The following is a 19,763-nucleotide window of genomic DNA, read 5'->3' as shown; positions in this document are numbered from 1 at the left end:
TCATCAATTTTGACACCAGCTGTCCATCCCTCCCACAGCGCTCTCGACTTCTCAGCTACACTCAATCATCTATTGCAGTGTCCACACAGAACTCACAGACCAGACTCACAGTTATGGGGGTTATTAGGGAAGTAAGAGGTTACAATTCGGGATCAGAAATGCTCAAAGTATTTACAGTGAGTAAGTTTTTGGTCTTGCAAAATTCTATCATGTGATTTACAGCTTCACTTCTGTCACCAAGGTCATATTTTCCAACTACCCATCCTTCCTCTTTGTTTCTAACGTTCACATTCTAATCACCAGTAATTACCAATACATCTTGTTTATATGTTTGATCAATTTCAGACTGAAGAAGTTGGTAAAGTTCTTCATTACTGGCTTTGGTGATCGGTGCATAAATTTGAGTAATAGTTGTAGTAACTGGCCTTCCTTGTAGCTGTATGTATATTATTCTAACACAGACAGCATTTTACTTTAAAATAGATATTGAAATGTTCTTTTTGATGATGAATGTAGCCATTCCTTTTCAGTTTGTCATTCCTGACATAATAAACCATTGTTGTCAGGTGCCATCGAGTCAGAATCGACTCATAGCGACCCCATGCACAGCAGAATGAAACAATGTCCGATCCTGGGCCAACCTCACTACTGCTGCCACACTTGACGCCATCAATGATGCCACCTGGCTAATCCATCTTCCTCTTTTTCTCTGACCCTCCATCTTACCCAGCATGACATACTTCTCCAGCGACTGTTCCCTCCTGACAATATGTCCAAAGTATGAGAGACGAAGTTTAGCCATCTTGGCCTCCAAGGAGCACTCTGGCTGCACTTCTTCCAAAACAGATCTATTGGTTCTTTTGGCAGTCCATGGCACTTTTAGTATTCTCCTCCAACACCACAACTCAAAGGCATCAATTCTTCTACGATCTTCCTTATTCACTGTCCAGCTTTCACATCCATATGAGGTTATTGAAAATACCATGGCCTGGGTCAGGAGCACCTTAGTCCTCAAGCTGACATCTTTGCTCTTCAACACTTTAAAAAGTTCCTGTGCAGCAGATTTGCCTAATGCAATACGTCGTCTGATCTCTTGACTGCTACTTCCACAAATGTTTATAGTTGATCCAAGAAGAATGAAGTCCTTGACAACTTCAATCTTTTCTCCATTGATAAGAATGTTGTTTATTGGTCCAGTGGTGAGGATTTTTGTTTTCTTGACATTGAGATGCAATCCATACCGAAGGCTGTGTTCTTTGATCTTCATCAGTAAATGTTTCAAGTCCTCTTCACTTTCAGCAAGCAAGGTTGTATCATCTGCATATCGCAGGTTGTTAATGAGTCTTCCTCCAATCCTGATGCCACGTTTTTCTTCATAGAACCCAGCTTCTCGTATTATTTGCTCAGCATACAGGTTGAATAAGTATGGTGAAAGAACACAACCTTGTCGCACACCTTTCCCAATTTTAAAACATACAGTGTTTGAAAGGGGAAAAACAACCCCAGTGCTGCTCATCAACCACACCTCACTCCAAATGGCCCATCTAGATAGAGACTTTTATTCAGGGTGAGGAAGATAACCTCTGCCGGAGAGAGAAGGCAGGAGGCAGACGGGAGGAGAGGAAGAAGAAGAAGAGAGAGAGGAGTCAACTGGAAGGGAGGGGACTTATATAGGTTCAACAGGAAGGTAGTGGTCATTGCTGGGGTGATTTAGCTCTGGCCTATCAAAAGCCATGTTGTCTTTTAAACTAAATGTGCGTTGTAGCTTAGGGCAGGGAAACAGACAAAATGGAGTTGGAGGGAAGGGAGAGGGAAGGAGGGAAGGTATTGTAACATTGTAACAGTGTTCCCATGCTCTGTTGGAACAACTGCTTCTTGGTCCAGGTACAGATTTCTCAAAAGTACAATTAAGTGTTCTGGAATACTCATACTTCTCAGTGTTGTCCATAGATCCGTACAATCGAAAGCCTTTGCGTAGTCAATAAAGCATAGGTAAACATCTTTCTGATATTCTCAGAGAAGGCAATGTGAAGAAGCAAAGAGAGTGTTGAAGGTGCTGGCCTTGAAAGTGGAGAAAGAAGCCAAGAGCAAAAGAATGAAAGGAATGTAGCTCTAGAATCTGGAAAGGACAAGAAAAGTCTCCAGAGGCAGCGAGAGCTTCAGCAGCGAGATAATAAACCATATGACTATCAAACTCAAACTGGCTAATACATTTCCCTATCAGCTCACTATTACCTAGTATATTGATATTTATGCTTTCCATTTCATTTTTAATGACTTACAATTATTCTAGATTCATACTTCATACAGTCCACTTTCTGATTATTAATGGATGTTTGCAGCTGTTTCTTCTCAGGTTGAGTCGTGTCTCATAAGCAAATGAAAGTCCTAAAAGCTTTGCTCTGTCCACATTATTAAGGTCATCTCTAATTTGAGGAGGCAGGTCTTCCCTAGTCATATTTTGAGTGCCTTCCAACCTGATGAACTCATCTTCTGGCACTATATCAGATAATGTTCCACTGCTATTTATAAGCTTTTCAGTGGCTAACTATTCAGAAATGGTCAGCCTATTCCTTCTGCTGTAGAACTTAAAATCCAAAGGATTTTTGCCTGTGAATGACTCCAACAAGGCAAAGAAGTGTTCAGATGCCAATTTTTCTTGAGTATCTCATGCACCTCTGACTGCTGAACTGTCAGAGTTAGAAAATAGAGTATATTTAACAGTGGTTTTTGAGCCAATTCCCCCAGCCAGCCCTTACAGAAATATTCCTGGACACATCCCTTAATGGTTGTGATGCTATACTCCAAGAACCTCAGAAATTGTAAACTTTTCCTATCTACATATAGTCTACTTCCTTCTCTCCATAGACCCTGCATACATATGGGATGTATGGCTGCTGCTGTCAGGTGTGGTTCTAGGAGGAAATCTCGCCTTTGTTCTTTGTGTCCTATACAAGGTCACCATGTAAGGATAGAACTTTAGAAATTTATCATGGGGTCTATGATTTCCCTCACCTAGGTAATCTATGTTTGTCTTTGTCTTCTGTTTACTCCTTCCTGTTTAATACTTAATAACAAGACTCTACATTTATATATTCGGAGATAGGGTCTTTTTTCTCGCCTATACCATTCTTCCTAGTCTGTGTTAGTCTAGAAGCGTTGCTAAAATCTGTCCACCATGGGTCACCCTACTGGCATAGCTTTCAGTATCATAGCAACATGTAAGCCACCACAGTGACAGATGAGTGGTAGAACTATTGATTGAAAAAACTAATTTGCAATATAAACTTTAACCTAAAGCACAATGAAAGATTAAATAATTTTTTTTGGAACTGCCACTCTAGTCTAAAATTATTCAGTACTTCTTCCCATCTTTGTAATATGGATCAATCTCCAAGGTATATTGTTAGCTAAAAAAAAGTAAGATATAGAAAGATAACTATAATATACTTTGATTTAGATAAGGATATCTTTGTACCTATATGCTGCCATAGATAGAATTCATAAGAAACTTCTAAGAGTGAATGCACCTAGGGTGGGAGACTGGGGTACAGGGAATAGGGAACAAAGAAAATTTTTTGTACATGTAGTTTAGTACTGTTGATTTTTTTTCCCTTCTACTATGTATATAAACTGTTTAAATCAAAGTTTAAAAGGCTGCCCATAGAAAAATGAAAGAGAGAAATCAATAGGGTGGTTAGGTTTTGTGGGGTTTTTTTTTTTTTTTTTTTTTCTGATTTTACTGTCCTGTGGTTCATCTCTCAGAACCTTAGCCTGTATGTTGATGTAAAGATCAGCATACTTGTTCTGCCTACTTGCAAGGATATAGAAAAAATAAAATAGTTGATGTGAAAGGTATTACATTTTTGTTAAACAATTTGAGTTTTAGTGTTTCATTGATGTGTTCACCAAGTTTCTTTTCACTTTGTTTTAGGGATCAGAGGTTGGAGGAAAAATCATTATGCTATTTTTTAGTTAGTTGTACAAAAGGAGCCTTTGTAAACATACATTTTTTTAATGTATTTTATAGGATCAAAAAATGCAGAAATTACTATGAAATTCTGGGAGTTTCACGAAATGCCAGTGATGAAGAACTTAAGAAAGCTTATCGAAAACTCGCCCTGAAATTTCACCCTGACAAGAACTGTGCTCCTGGAGCAACAGATGCTTTCAAAGGTTTGAGCCTAAACTGATGTTTAATTCTGCCTTTCTACAGGTTGATCCTAAGAAGTTATTCTTAGCCTAATTTGTATTTGCTAAAGTCATAGCAGGTTTACACACACACACCCCTCTTTAAAAATTATTATCAGCATGTAGCTCTTTCCCACCTTAATTTTAATTACTTTTAGAAACATATTTGTTTTTTCTGCAATACCTTTTATAGCCTTTCATTCAATGATTCAGCAAATAATGAAGTCTTTCTATGTACAGTGTTCCAGTGTGAGCAAACCAAATATGATTCCTCTTGTGGAATTTAGGCAGCTTGCAAGTAGTAACTAAGCAGCATTCCCAAACTTTTTTGACCATAAAACTCTTTGTTCATGAAAGCCCTCTAATTAACGTGTACATATGGAAAGGCTGTATATAAAAACAAGCTTAAAATCAGTGGAATAAAGATTTAATCTTTAATGATAGATTAAATATTCTACTAATTTTAGTGATAATTTCATAAATACAATCTAAAAAAGTATTTTGGATTTAACATGTAATAAAAATTTCACTTAAGACCTTCACCCAGTGAAGTCATTGATTCAAGCAAGGATCATCAGTGGATGCCAAACTCATTGGATGATTGGGTGTTGGTGAATAAGATACTCACATGATCTCAAAGTCTCACTCACAGAATTATTGATTTTGCTCCATTTATTGATTACAGGGGGGAAAATCCTTTATATTGAAGATTTGGGTTGTCACCAATTTGGTCAGTGATCCAATTAGTAAGCATCACCAAAGTGGAACAAACTAACGTGTGTTTTGATGCAAAACAAATAGCACCTATGCGATATTCTTGCCAAAATGTTTCACCTGAATCTAATAATAAAGAAATGATCAGAATATGAGATACTTTATAGGAACACTTTTGTTGTTGTTATGTGCCGTGGAGTCGGTTATAGGACCACTAGCCTAATTTTAAAAAAAATGCAATATAATGAAAAACAAAAAAGGTAGGAGCCTGATAAAATAAACTAAGGAGACAAAACCAAATGTAATACATGAACTTTGAATGGACCTATTGATGTTAATTTTCTTAGGTGTAATAATGTACTATGGTCATGTAGGAGAATATTTTTCTTTTAGTAGATGTATGCTAAGGTATTTAGTGATGAAATGTCATAGTATATGCAGCCTACTTTTAAATGATTCAGCATAGCAAATTATATATATTATAATTGTGTGGGTGGAGTCCTGCTGTGGCACTATAAGATAAGCACTAACTGCAAGATTGTCAGTTCAAACCTACCAGTCACTCCTTAGAAACCCTATACAGAGTCACTATGAGTTAGAACAGACTTGATGGCACTTAACAACAACATATATATGGGTGAATGTATTATGCTCTATGGGAGAGAAATAATGTAGCAAATATGCTAACAAATTGTGAATCAAAGTGAAGCGTATACAAGCATTCATTGTACAATTTTTTTTTCTTTCAATTTTTCTATAGGTTTGAAATTTTTCAAAATGGAAGTTAAAAAAAATAGAGCGAGAGCCTGAGAAATAAAAAAAATGTTTTAAGTCAACATTTACCTTAGGAAGCAATCTACTTTGGTAGATATACCACAGAGAAACTAATTCTGTCTATAATTTCTGTGATGAAACAATCCACATTCTCTTTCTACTTTCACATAAGGTTTCTCCCAAGACTAATGACATTTCTTTGGGAAATCTTTTAGATTTCAAGGAATTTAAATATTTAAGCAATTGTGTAGATTTTTCTGCTTAGCTTTTTCATCCTTGTTGTTGTTAGGTGCCATTGAGTCGGTACCGACTCATAAGCGACCTTAGGCACAGCAGAATGAAACACTGCCCGATCCTGGGCCAACCTCACTACTGTTGCCACACTTGAGTCTATTGATGCTGTCACTTGGCTAATCCATGAAACTCAATTCCCTAGCTAGATAAATCATAAATCATAAAGATTTATGGTATCATAAATCATAAAGAAATACTCTTTAAGAAAAAAAAAAAAAAGCTCTTTCTGATAGTGTTGATTGATTCAGAGGTGTAGGGTGAGACTGTCTTAAAGTATTTTTTCAAGGTTTCTATTGATTGTATGTTTAAAAGAAGTTGGGCAAAGCTTGCCTACTTGTGCCTAGGGAAGAGAAGTAATGGCAAATGTATGTGATCACTTCAGGCTTTTGTCCTTCATCTAGGGGTTTTTTAAAGTAAGCTGAAATAAGACTGATGAGGACTCTGGGAGGATTTAAATTTTTTTCTGCTTGATTTTTACTGATTATTTTATTTGGAAGATTTTTTCCTACTGCAAGTTGTTGTTCCTGATGTTAAGTGCTATCGAGTCAGTTCCAACTCATAACGACCCTGTGTAGGGTTTCTGAGGAGCAGCTGGTAGGTTTGAACCACTGGCCTTGCAGTTCAAACCAACCTTGCAGTCCAATGCTCATCCTACAGGACTTCAAGTTAGGGTACCACTATTTAAGTGTGAACTATTTCCAAACCATAACTACTACTATCAAGTAAAAAAAAAAATAATAATATTGGAAAACAGTTTTATTCTGATGTGTGATTTTGACCTTTTGATTGATGTTCTGTGAACACTTTCTAGGAAAAGTTTAGTTTCCATCTAATTGGCATGTTACCATATATATCTGTCAGTATTGATTCAAGTGAGACATTATATGTGAAACTAACTTTTGATAGACAAGTACTAAATAGTGTTATACAAACTTTTAAACTGAAAAAAACACTTACCACAATTTCTCATCTGCAGTAACTTCAGTGGTGGTCTCTTTTGTGGTCTAACACTTTGGGGGGTGATGGAAATGATTGTTTTGCTTAAAAAAATATCCCTGCTGTAAGCTAAACAGCGCATCATTCCACTTAACTGAGGATCTCTATTTAACTTTTTTTTTTCTCTTGACATTCTACTGTAGAAAATAATTTCCATGATTATTTCTTGTACCTGCTTTTCGGATGTGGTTGCTTAAGACACATCCTAATGGACGAATTCAGAAAAGAATGGAAAAGAAATACTTAATTTTATGCCTTTTGCATAAGAAGAAGTGACTGGGAAGCACAAATACTCACATATGGTAAAATAGCATCCATAAAGAGGACTCGGGTTCTCCATTCATTAGAGGCATTTTGCTCACAGTCATTCATAAGTATGCATTATGGCCAGGCCAAGTTAATCATACATATATGCTCTGAAGATCCTGGAAGAAGGTGGTGGTATTTTAGATGTCCTGAAGAATACATTTTTGATGAGGGCCAGCCAGTCAGCAGCATTTCCCCAGCATGTCTGGTTTTTTCAGTGATTGGCAACTTGGAATGTGGGATTCAGACTTATAGGACAACAGAGATAATTCAAGAATTATTGATTAGAAGGGAACTTTCACTTCAACAGTTCTTAATCTGATTGACTCTAGTGTTGTTTCTGGCTTATCAAATTAGATTATGGAAAATTTCAAGGGCAAGCACTTTATTGAGCATTCCAGGCCCACGCATCTCTCGTTGGGCCCCTGTGAAGTTGTTCAGTAACAGTTTACTCTGGGCTCTTCATCACTGCTACTGTGATTACCCTTGGCTACAAGAAAGATTGTGTGCTCACATGCTTTCTGCTTTGGGTTGCAGCAATAGGAAATGCCTTTGCCGTCCTGAGCAATCCTGACAAGAGACTCCGCTATGATGAATATGGAGATGAACAGGTGACTTTCACTGCTCCTCAAGCCAGACCTTATAATTATTACAAGGACTTTGAAGCCGATATCACTCCAGAAGAACTCTTCAATGTCTTCTTTGGAGGACATTTTCCTACAGGTTAGTATCTCCAAATTATTGTTAAAATAAATACATACATATATGCATACATATATACATACACACATATATGCATACTTGTGGCTTTGTCTGAGCAACAGTGTCAGTTATATGATAGAAAACAGCAAGGATTTTAAATCAGGATCTGGGATTTGAGACTGTTTTTCAGTTGTGCATGAATTGTCTAAATCATGTAGTCACTGTAACACTCAGTTTTCTCACCTGCAATAGGGACTGATATAGTATCTTCCTCACAAGGCTTCTGTAAGGCTTAGAGCTTTTTAAGTACTTTATAAATAAATAGCAAAATGCCTATTCTTATTATTGTTGTAAAATTGCTGTATAAAGATAAAAATTACAAAAGTACCCCAAAGGAGTTGAAAGTTGGGATAATTAAATGTCTAGGAAGTAAGTTGAATTTTATGAGTGCTATTAATGATACCAGTGACAGAATCTAATATTGGGCAAGGAAGCAGACATGAACATGTCAGACAGGCTCTATGGCCCCAAAACTTTCCTTCACTAGCCTGTGGGGAAGAGGGAGTTCCTCACTCACTAGTTGCAAAAGCAATCTAAATAAAGGCTGGAGAACTAGGCACACTCTATTTCCACCTGGTTCACTTAGCGTACTATTGTCTCAATGTTTTCTATTCAGTAAAATGGGACAGTGCCCTCAAAGAATCTAGTTGGGTGCAGAGACCTTGAAAAAGTCAAGGAAGGAAAGCTTTCCATAGTTCATACTAAGTATTTTTCTTTCTTTGAACCAGGAAATATTCATATGTTTTCAAATGTGACAGATGATACCCACTATTACCACCGGCATCACAGACATGAGAGGATGCAGGCACGGAAGGAAGAGGAAGAAGATAAACCTCAGGTACCTAGAGAGGAGAGGAAAGGTGCTGTCCATAAACAGTTGTACTGAACTGACTTTTGTGACATATGATCAGGTTTTAGAAGTCAAACTTGAAATATAGTGCTAAAATATTATTAGGAAAGTAGGGGCGATAGTAAGAACTGGATAACTGACCAAAATAGGCCAGAATGGTTTCTACCTCCACTTCCCTCATTCTTTGATGCCACTTCCAGGAACTCAGTTCCCCTGTGGAGCTGTCTTGATCTTAACTGCATGAAATAGGCCCCTTCAAAATATTCAGAACTAATAGGGGATTTCAGATTAGGGATCAAGGGCAACTCCTGAACCTCAAAGACAGGAAGCTTGGCTGGGCCTCATGGCAGACGGCATGTCTCAGGCACCCAGGCTTGGGGCTAGATTGTATCTCCAGTTTTTCTACATCTCTCTATTTATCTTCTGGTGTGATTAATGCACCAGACTGTAAACCTGTTTGAACTGCAAGATTGGTGGTTCAAGCTCACCAGCTGCTCCTCAGAAACCCTGTACGGGGTCACTAAGGGTCGGAAATGACTCAGTGGCACTTAACAACAACAACAACATACATCTTCTGTGTTCTCTCTACTCCACAGTGCCTGAGAGTATATGTTTTTTTTTCAAGTGACTGACTGCCTAGCAGTGCAGGCGGATGAATCTTAATCCCAAATACCTAGTAGGATGAATATGATTATCCCTGGTAGAGTTAGCTTTTCCCCCAGTCCAATCAGCTGTGCCCAACGAAAAGGTGTTGTATAACACTGACATAGCTCCCAGAAGCTGCCCCCCAATCTCATGAGGTCCACAGTGTGGACAGACTCCCCAGAAGTGTCTACTTCATTGGTCTTCGAAAAGAGAGCTTGAGGATGACTATGGGTGGCAGGCGGGCCTCCTTTAGCCATCTCATTAGAGAAAATGAGGGTTGTTTGGTACATTTCAAAAGAAAGCACAACAGTCTACCCAGAAGAACATTGGGCTTTGTGGACTCTTTTGAGCAGTACGTTGGTGATTTGTATTTTCTTTGGGAAAATTATCTTATTTTACCAATGTGCTCTATATTGAAGAATAACATTGTACCCAATACTTGTCTTTTTCAGACTACATATTCTGCATTTATCCAGTTACTTCCAGTCCTTGTAATTGTGATTATATCTGTCATTACCCAGCTGCTGGCTGCTAATCCCCCATATAGTCTATTTTACAAATCGTAAGTCAAATATTTATAACTCTTTCTTAATGACAGCCTGGGGGGTGCAAAACTTGAAGGTTCTTCTGATACATTGCTAACATTTCATTTCACCTTTCACTGAAGAAAACCTTGATTTTATATTTAAAGGGACAGCTGGATAGTAATAGTGAAGAGATTCTAAAATCTCCCTTATAGGCAGTCTCATAGGCCTCAGGAGATAGGTTGTTTTGTTCTGCAGTGACATCATCTGGTCAGCTGCAGAACAGCAGTAGCTGATTTCTAAAGGGCCCATAGATTAATTTAAGCTTCAAATTAAATCCTGTCATACCATGTTAGAATTGGAAAGGATCCTATTGAGTTTATGATAGGATCCTTAGGCCCCTGTGGGCTTGGGACCATAATTATCCAGAGATAATTTTCAATTTTAAAAATTACAAGAAATAGGATTTTATTCATGACAAGTTTACACGTTAAACATTAGTATCCATTTCTTTACTTTTGCTGAAAATACAGAAATTCATTGTATTGTTAGCTACTGCATGTGAATATAAGCTCTGATAGGGAAATTTTTATATCTTCAATAAATTATTTCAATTAACTCTGTTCTCAAAGTTTGGTCGATCAACAAGCATCAACTGGCAACTTGTTTGACATGCAAACTCTTAGGCTCCATTTGTTGTCATCTTTAAGTGCCATGGAGTGGGTTCCAACTCATAGCGACCCTGAAGAGCAGCTGGTGGGTTTGAACTGCTGACCTTGTGGTTTGCAGTCCAGTGCTCATCCTACAGCACCACACCAGGAATCCATTTAATATCTGTTAAATCAGAAATTCTGAGGGTGAGGACAAGCAATCTGAGTTTTTAGGAGCCTGCCAGATAATTTTAGTATACACTAAATTTGAAAATCACTGGATTAAATCTTTTTTCTGATTAATAATAAATAATGAGTTACTACTCTGGTAGCGTAGTACTTACAAGTCAGGCTGCTAACCTCAAGGTCAGCAGTTCGAAACTACCAGCTGTTCTGCAGAAGAAAGATGAGGCTCTCTGCTCCAATAAAGATTTACAGCCTTGGAAACCCTATACAGGGTCGCTATGAGTTGAAACTGACCCCACAGCACATAACCACCACCACCACCACATTATTTGGGAACCCTGGCATGACGTTGTAGTATAAGCACTGAACTGTTAACTGAAAGGTCAGCAGTTCAAACTCACAAGTAACTCCTTGGAAACCCTATGCAAGAACACTGTGAGTTAGAACTGACTCGATGGCACTTAACAACAACTCATTATTGGGAGCCCTGGTGTGATACTGTAGGATAAGCACTGGACTGCTAACCAAAAGATCAGTGGTACAGATCCACCAGCCACTCCTCAGAAACCCTACATAGGGTCGGTATGAGTTGGAACTGACTGGCACTTTAGCAACACCACTCATTATTGTAGTTTAGTGGACAAAACAAAATATAGATCTCATGGTGTGATACATCACAGGAAAGGGTCTTTCTTAGTGATCTCTGTTGTCTGGAGATTATCACTCCAAGTGAGTTTCTTCCTTCTTCCAGAGAGGACTCAGAGGGAGGTGTTGCCATCAGATCAGACTGGCTTCATTCCCTCTATTTTCTGACTTTCAGTGCTTCTCCATATAATACTGCTACCTCCTTTTTTGTCAGTTCACGGGTCAGGCAGGCACCTGCTCTGTTAACGCCTTCCCAGTATGAATTGGGAGCAGTCCTGGCCTGAGCCTTTAGACATTTGGCAAGATCCTTAAGCAGAGAGATAAGATGGAGATGTAACTCCTTTAAGGTAGAATTTGTCCAGTTTGCACTAAATCCATTGGATTTTGCAAATGTATCATACTTTTTTAACCTGAATTTGAGATCCCTTCTATATCTCCATATTGTTGTTATTGTTAAGTGCCATCATGTAGGTTCCGACTCATGATGTCCCTGTATAGGGCTTCCAAGGCTTTAAATCTTCATGGGAGCAGAAAGCCTCATCTTTCTCCTGCAGAGCAACTGATAGGCTTGAACCATGGACTGTGTGGTTCACAGTTCAGTGCTTATCATATGGCACCAAACTCCATATGATTAGAATTTATTTAACCTAGAACTCTTAGTGATTCTGAGCACCAGATACCATCAGATGTCTTTGACCCTCAAAAAGTTAAAATGAATCATCACTGAAATCTTTTGTCTGAGTTTTTTGTAGTTCTCACTTAGCAATTATAGATAAAGTATGTTTTATCATGTCCTAAAAATCGTTACTAGGTTGGTATAAGTCATCTGGTTATTTGTAAATAGTTTACTGTAATGTTAATCAGTTCATTAGTCCAGCATTTACCAATAACCAGATACCAAGGAGCTCTGGTAGCGTAGTGGTTACGAATCGGGCTGCGAACCTTAAGGTCAGCGGTTCGAAACTACCAGCTGCTCCGCGGGAGAAAGATGAGGCTTTCTACTCCCGTAAAGATTTACACCCTCGGAAACCCTGTACAGGGTCGCTATGGGTCGGAACCGACTCGACGGCACTTAACAACAACTTAACAAGATACCATGGTAGAGTCTACAAATAATTTATCAATTGGTTTTTTAAAACATTATTTGGTGTTCTTTTACTGTACAAAGCAATAAATAAGAGGTGAGTCATGTAAGAGAATAAACTCTGTAAGCCAGGGTTGAATTCACACTATAGACATGCTGACATCAAACCAATCAAGATTACATTATACTTACTGTTTTGCTATGGAAATAATAATACATGTTGGGTGTATCCACATCTGCCCTGTGCAGAGGTGACTGGTGGCTGTGAAGCTAAGAGCGATAGTGCTAAATACGACAAACTCACCTGGGTTTCTGTCCTTGTCTCAGGACCTTGGGCCACACCATTTCTAGAGAAACCCAGAACCTGCAGGTGCCTTATTTTGTGGATAAAAACTTTGACAAGGCCTACAGAGGAGCATCTCTGCATGACCTAGAGAAGACAATAGAGAAGGATTACATCGATTACATCCAGACAAGTTGTTGGAAGGAGAAGCAACAAAGTAAGAAGCTCTGAAGTGGTCTTAGCAGGAAGCCATGATTCCCAGCTTCCTGATCCCTCCCCTCTCCTTGTTTGGGCCATACATTGTTTGCATGAACAGATAGAACTATGGTTCATTTAGGATACTACAAAAAAGGGGAAGATTATTGACAAGATACATGTGGCTGGGAACTTATGCAGTACTGTCTGTGGCTCTGTCACTGGGTCTGTGCCTCTCTCTGCCAACTGCCTGCCTCTCCTCCCTCAGGCTTTCCTCCTTCATAACTTTGTTTTGCCATGGTTTATTGTGGTTGCTATCCTCTTAGCCACTCTTCCAAATCCCCCAACCTTTTTTATACATTTTATATAAGCTCTTTCTTAAAGTTCTCATTGCTAACTGATTTGATCCACAGTTTCCTAATTCCACATTCCATAGTGAGAAATCAGATTGGTACTGCCTAACTTTTTAACCAGACTAAAGGTTTATAAGTTGCTAGACTTGAGTCAGGTGCCCTTCCAACCTCTAACCTACTGTGGCAACACAAAACTAAAAGGATGCATGCCCTGGGTCAGCTCCTGTAGTAGGGATGACTGTGAGCAGCCCTTCTACTCTGTGTTCACCTCTGGAAAATATGGGAAGGATCCCTCATGGCACAATGGTTAAAACATTCAGCTGCTAACCAAAAGGTCGGTAGTTCAAAGCCACCAACTAACTAATTACTCTGTAGTAGAAAGAAACCCCTAAAGATTTCAGCCTTGTAAAACCCTATGGGACAACTCTACTGTCGTACAAGGTCACTATGAGCGACTAGGACAGCAGAGGGGTTAGTTCTGGATTGGATTGGAGACAATGAGGATGACAATGTTGGCAACTCAGCAGCCCAGTCCAGTGAGTGTTACTGAAGGGTAGTCCTGTGTCTCAGTCACAGGCTCACGTTTTATCTCACTTGAATTGCTACCCTTCCTCCATTCACACACATAGCATTAGTAACTATAGCTTATAAACCTGGGTCTGGTTAATTTTTAAAGAGCAAACTCTGATTCACTTAAAACACTAGTGGATATTATTAAACATCTAACAGTGTCTGATAAAATTAGCTCTTCAGTCACAGTGCTATTAAGTCCTCACTGACCTATCACATACTTCCAACCCCTCCCCCAAGTTAATCTTTCCTTCTCCTCTGTTCTTAAAACACTCTGCTCATCCTGCTAACATAGTACTGGTTGCACAGTGTTCGGTTCCTCAGGTACATGTCTGTCTCCCTGCTGGAGTGTGGGGTCTCTAAGGACAAAATCCCTGTCTCTTTGAGTCAATTCTGACTTACAGTGACCCTGTCAGGGTTTCCCAGGAGGGCTGATGGGTTTGAACCACCAACCTTGCAGTTAGCAGTCCAGTGCTTATCCTACAGTGCCACACCAGGGCTCCAGTTTTGTACCTTGGGCCCTGTCTTTTGAAGAGAGGAATCTCAGGACTGGGAAACTATGAAAATGCTGAGGATTATGAATAATAGAATAGGAATAGTGTCCTAACCCTAACTATCAGGGACCTTTTCTCTGCCCTCTAGTTCTATAATACAATGCCTAGCTGAATTCTCAAAGTACCTAAGGAGATTGGTGGGCCATGACTCTGGAGTATGAGGAGGAGTCACTCAGAATAAAAAAGTTGCTTTTTTTACTGAACAAAGGACCTAAGAGAACATGAAGTACCCTACCCCGTTGTTACACCAGGCTTTGCAGGCTCTGAAAATCAGGGGGAGAAATTTGGAACAAGGTAAAGGCCTTGGAATACAAGGTAGTGTAAAACCTGAAAAATGTTGAATTGGCAAATGTTGTGTTATGTATGTTTTTTACAACAGTTTAAAAACAAAACAGAAAAAGCATTGTAGAAGTGCTGGCATCACTTCAAATCAGATTAAATCCACAGTGTACCAGTATGTCTAACAAGTCCCCATTATTAGCCTTAGAATGGTTTTGGATTCATTGCTCTCTATAAGAACAAGATGAAAATACACACACACACATATATATATGTTGTTGTTATATGCCGTGGAGGTGGTTCTGACTCATAGCGACCCTGTACAGGGTTTCCGAGGCTGTAAATCTTTATGGGAGCAGAAAGCCTCATCTTTCTCCCGCGGAACAGCTGGTAGTTTCGAACTGCTGACCTTAAGGTTCGCAGCCCAATTCGTAACCACTACGCTACCAGAGAGCTATATATATATATATATATATATATATATACACACACACATACACACATGCCATACATATCTTCCTTTGTGGCAACAAGATACTGGAACTGTGCAAAGCGCTCACAGTAAAAATTGCATCTAAGGTAGACTCTGGGCTTTTGTCCCTATACCCATGAAGCCTAGTTTTAGGGCTTTGGTGTACTCTTAGTACAAATTAGAACTCAGCGGGTAAGCATGATGCATATACTCACAAGATCCAAATGGGATGTTATTAGCACACATCTCTTAACAGTCTATTTCTGGCATTTAAACATGGCGGCTGTCCGGAGCCTCCACACAACCCAAGTGCCATTTGAGAACGAACAGCATCTGTCCTCCGGATCCAACAGCAAGTGCAGCCTGTGAAGTTAAATTTAGCACTTGGAGGTTGTAAAAATAAACCCACTTGAGAGTAAAGTTCACTCTTGGCAAAGTACCGAATGGAAACTGCTTTTTTAGCAAAGTTAGCCATTGTCTTTTTTAAATCTTCTGTTAATTTTTCTCTGATTTTTCTTAGAATGCTTAATCTGGATGAATTTTTATGAGTAATCCCTACAGGGAACACTAACTGCCCTGTTTACTCCTTCACAGCTGCATCTGGATAATAATCCCAATGCCAGGGGACGTGGCCTTGCCACTGGGCTAGAATGGACAAAAGTAACTGCAGGAACCACCTCCTGACCTGGCGGAGCTGAGTTTAGCACCTGCCAGAAGAGTACTTCTTTCTGTGCCCTTAAGCCTGGTAGCAGTGTGGATAGAAGCTTAAGCTTTGAAGCAGGAATAAAGCTAACTGGCTCCTAGAATGTTTGTGTGAAATCCTGGCAGTGTAGTGGGTTACGTGTTGGACTGTTAATCACATGGTCAGTGGTTCAGATCCACCAGCCACTCCACAAGAGAAAGATGAGACTTTCTGCTCCTGTAGAGATTTAGATCCTCGGAAACTGTACACAGGGTTGCTGTGAGTTGGAATCAACTTGTTGGCACATAACAACAACAACAAAATGTTTGTGTGGATGATACAAAATGGTGTGAATTGAAGTTTTAGCACAGTGTCTGGCAAATAGTTAATGCTTGGTTCCTGGTGGAGTCCAGGCCTTGTTTGGCTTGGGTTTTCACTGGCTGTGTCTCAGGGCCTGGATCATGAAGATAGTTGGGATTTATTGGAATCTTCTAGCAGTCAAGTCTGCTCTGGGCTCTTGTGCAGTCTTAGGAGAAGCTTTGTGACTTTGCTTTTGGCAATTTGCCTGAGTTAAGTTTACCTTTAAGGCCCAAGGCTCTGTCCATCTGTTACACTGGCAGGCAAGCAAGGCAGGGGAAACTAAAGGGAGTGCTTTAGGCAAGCCTTTTAAAAAGAAGAAAAGAGATGCTCTGTTAATCCTGTCCCTCCCATAGATTAAAAAAAAAAAAAATGTAAGGTATTTAGGAGTTATTGAATATTAACAGAGCTTGTCAAAGTAGCGTATTCATTAGCAGTTTGAAAGGTTTCTCTCAGCATGGGAGTTACGGTATGAAACATGGTTCTGTAAAGCACAGACTTTGTGTAAGGTTATTGTTCTGGAACTGGGATCTGTGACCTGATTTCAATGAGCTTTATGGAAGGCAGTGTGATCTTTTGAGAAAAGTATTAAAATATATGCAGTTGTTAGAGGGAGGGACGGTCTCTTTCATAAGCTTTATATAACGGTCTTCAATCCAGAAAATATTACGGATCAGTGGCTCTTGCTGTGGTCTGGAGCTAAAGTCCAGGCTTTAAAGCATTTAGAAAAGTTCCATAAACATAAAAACCTGAGGAAACCATTTCAAAGAAAGGCAAAGCCATGTATGTTCCATGTATTAATGTAACTGTGACTTCAGAGGGCCAAGAGCACAGACTGGTTTTGTGGAGCCTCCCAATTAGGGTTCCTACATCCCGGAGGAGCACACAAAATGGTGTCCGTGACGAGCTCTGGAGCAGGATACAGGAGCTGAGGTTTGCATTTGGGTGCAGTACGCGTTCCCCCTTGAAGTCCCATCACCTGCAAGGATGACTGTGCCAAGGCAAGCGCTGGCTAGCAAGCACTGCAGACACTCGTGCCAAGTGGCAAGAGCACATTGTTCTGGAGCCTAGGAGACCTGCTGCTTGCCAAGCAACTGCTGGGCTAGAGTCCAGGCTCTTTGGCCCCATTGTATAGGGAGGGTTTCCATGCATGACCCTCACCCTGGAGTCCTGTACATAATCTGTACTTTGGGCCCTACTTGGTGTAAATAGAATCATTGTGAGCAGAAATTCCAGACAGTATTTTGTGTTGATAGAAACTTATTCAGAAATCAATGCCCATTGTTTCCTCTGGCTAAGTATTAATTCCTGTTTCCAGGCAGTTTGCTGATTAATCAGACAGGTGTCTCTCGTTCCACCAAGAAAAACAAAATCTGTCAGCAAGATGATTAAGAAGGAATAGGCATATTTCAAACTGATAAAAATAGCATTTTCACAAGTATGGGCCTTTAAACATTGAATAGCTGCCTTCTGTTGGAGGCTTTCAGAAGCCGCACACCCCATCCAAGCATGCCATCCTTTTATACACAACACAGCTTGGGAGGTGATTTTCAGACTTTCCTTCCTAAGTGTGTCTAGCTCACAAAAGAATCAGAAAGAGAGACAGACTCAAGACTGCAAAGATCCCATTCTGCTTAAAAATAGAATGCCCTTCTCCACACAAAGAGAAATGAAATTCATTTAGTCCAGGAGACAGAGGTCACCATATCCAGATGATTTCACTGTTAAAAGCGCCCACCTGCCTTTTGGTCTTTGAGTTGTGGGCCCCTCCTGTGGTGAGGGACTGAAGAAAGCCACCAGCAACCTGGCCTTCTGTGGATGGCATGGCCACCAGAGAAAGGCTTGGTATCAGTTAGCACAGGGGGATGCTGCAGCAGCTGTCTTTGTTTCAGCTGACAGGAACTGGCAGTTGGGCTCCATTCCCTCCCAGCTACCATCTGAATACCGTTGGTAGGAAGGCTGTGAAGCAGTCTCCTCTTACTGCACACGTGCAGCTTTCCGAAATCCGCTGCCTTTATAATAGAGCACAGGTGTCCTCTAATCCTCACCACCTGACGTAGTGTAGCTGCCTCACGCGGGTTTCTTGAATAGATGAGGAACTGTTTCTGAAACAGAACTGACAGGGGCAAAAAAAGCATTAAATAAAGTAAAAGGTTTTTATTCCAGAAATACCGGAATGAGTCCAAAGAGCTCGACTTGTTTGATGAATTGGTTGACCTCTTGTATCTTTCAGAGTCGGAGTTGACAAATTTGGCAGGATTGTACAGAGATGAACGATTGAAGCAGAAAGCAGAGTCACTGAAACTTGAAAACTGCGAAAAACTGTCCAAACTTATTGGCCTACGCAGAGGTGGCTGAGAGGATGATAACACTACACAGGGTTGGGGGTTTGTTACTTATTACTATTTATGTTCCTAATTCCGTTTTATAAAACAAAATTAGGAAATGATGAACATTTTAGTATTTGCTGACTTCCTTTGCTGGGCAGAATTGAAGGGGCATTGAGCCAAACTTGTCATCATAGACTCCTTCCTGGGGATTGGCTCCAGGGACGAGCAATAGGTCCACAGGTCATCTAAATTGAATTAATGCAAAGAACGTGATTAGTTCCCTGCTTGTACCTTGCCTAGCCTGCCTTTATGAATGTAGTTCAGGGCATCCCAAAACATTGTCTTCATTTTTCCCTTCTTCAGGTAAGTCTCAATACCCAGGCATCCCTAGGCTTAGCCAAAGCAATTTTAGTTATTTACAATGTGTTCCAAGAATTATACCTTTATTTTTATTAGAACCATCATCTCCCCAAAGAGTCAACCTTTGGAACACACTAAGGGGAATGTGGAAAAATTTAAACTCATCGCAACCAAACACAAAATAGAAAAACTCACTGTATTTTATTTTCCAGTCCCTATTCAGAGTAGCCAGCATTTGCAGACTATTTGATTTGAGGTTCTTTTATTTCCTGGACCCTTCCTCTTATAGAAAGCCCAGAAATAGAAAGCTATTGGACTGTGAAAAGTTCATTCAACAGCTGAGCAACAGGACACAAGGGCCATGGGTGGAAGTCAAAGGCAAGACTGAGTCTCTCAGCTCCCCAGTGCAGGACCCAGAGGATGGTTTTTTGGTTTTGAGTTGTTGGTCATTTCTCCTTGTAGCATCACACTTGAGCTGAGTCTCTACAGCCCACATGGTATAGTGGTCAGACCCCAAAGACAGTACTACCAGCCAGGCTTTTGTTCAGACATATAGAGGGAAAGAGCCTCTTTCTGTATGGCTTTGGGGGGATTAGCATTGGCCCCAGAAATATGTTATTTAACCCAGTGCCCTGTAAGTTTGTGATACAAGATGCTGTTTTATTCATTCAACTGTCTACCATGAGGTAGGGACATTCATATATATT

At 39.9% G+C, this 19,763-nt stretch overlaps 1 protein-coding gene across 1 annotated transcript in view; it reads left to right on the top strand.

Annotated features, from left to right (window-relative positions):
• Positions 1–18,724, top strand: part of DNAJC18 (DnaJ (Hsp40) homolog, subfamily C, member 18) — a 39,461-nt gene extending 20,737 nt beyond the window's left edge. The window contains exons 3-8 of the mRNA XM_006866138.1: positions 4,031–4,176; positions 7,813–7,998; positions 8,766–8,875; positions 9,985–10,094; positions 12,949–13,121; positions 18,600–18,724. Coding sequence (XP_006866200.1) covers positions 4,031–4,176; positions 7,813–7,998; positions 8,766–8,875; positions 9,985–10,094; positions 12,949–13,121; positions 18,600–18,724 — 850 coding nt within the window. The remainder of the gene's footprint in view (positions 1–4,030; positions 4,177–7,812; positions 7,999–8,765; positions 8,876–9,984; positions 10,095–12,948; positions 13,122–18,599) is intronic.
• The last annotated feature ends 1,039 nt before the right edge of the window (positions 18,725–19,763 follow it).

Source organism: Chrysochloris asiatica, unplaced genomic scaffold, assembly GCF_000296735.1.
Source record: "Chrysochloris asiatica unplaced genomic scaffold, ChrAsi1.0 scaffold00087, whole genome shotgun sequence".
NCBI classification, from domain to species: domain Eukaryota; kingdom Metazoa; phylum Chordata; class Mammalia; order Afrosoricida; family Chrysochloridae; genus Chrysochloris; species Chrysochloris asiatica.
The sequence above is the reverse complement of the archived record's forward strand: the minus strand, read 5'-3'. Positions and strand labels throughout refer to the sequence as shown.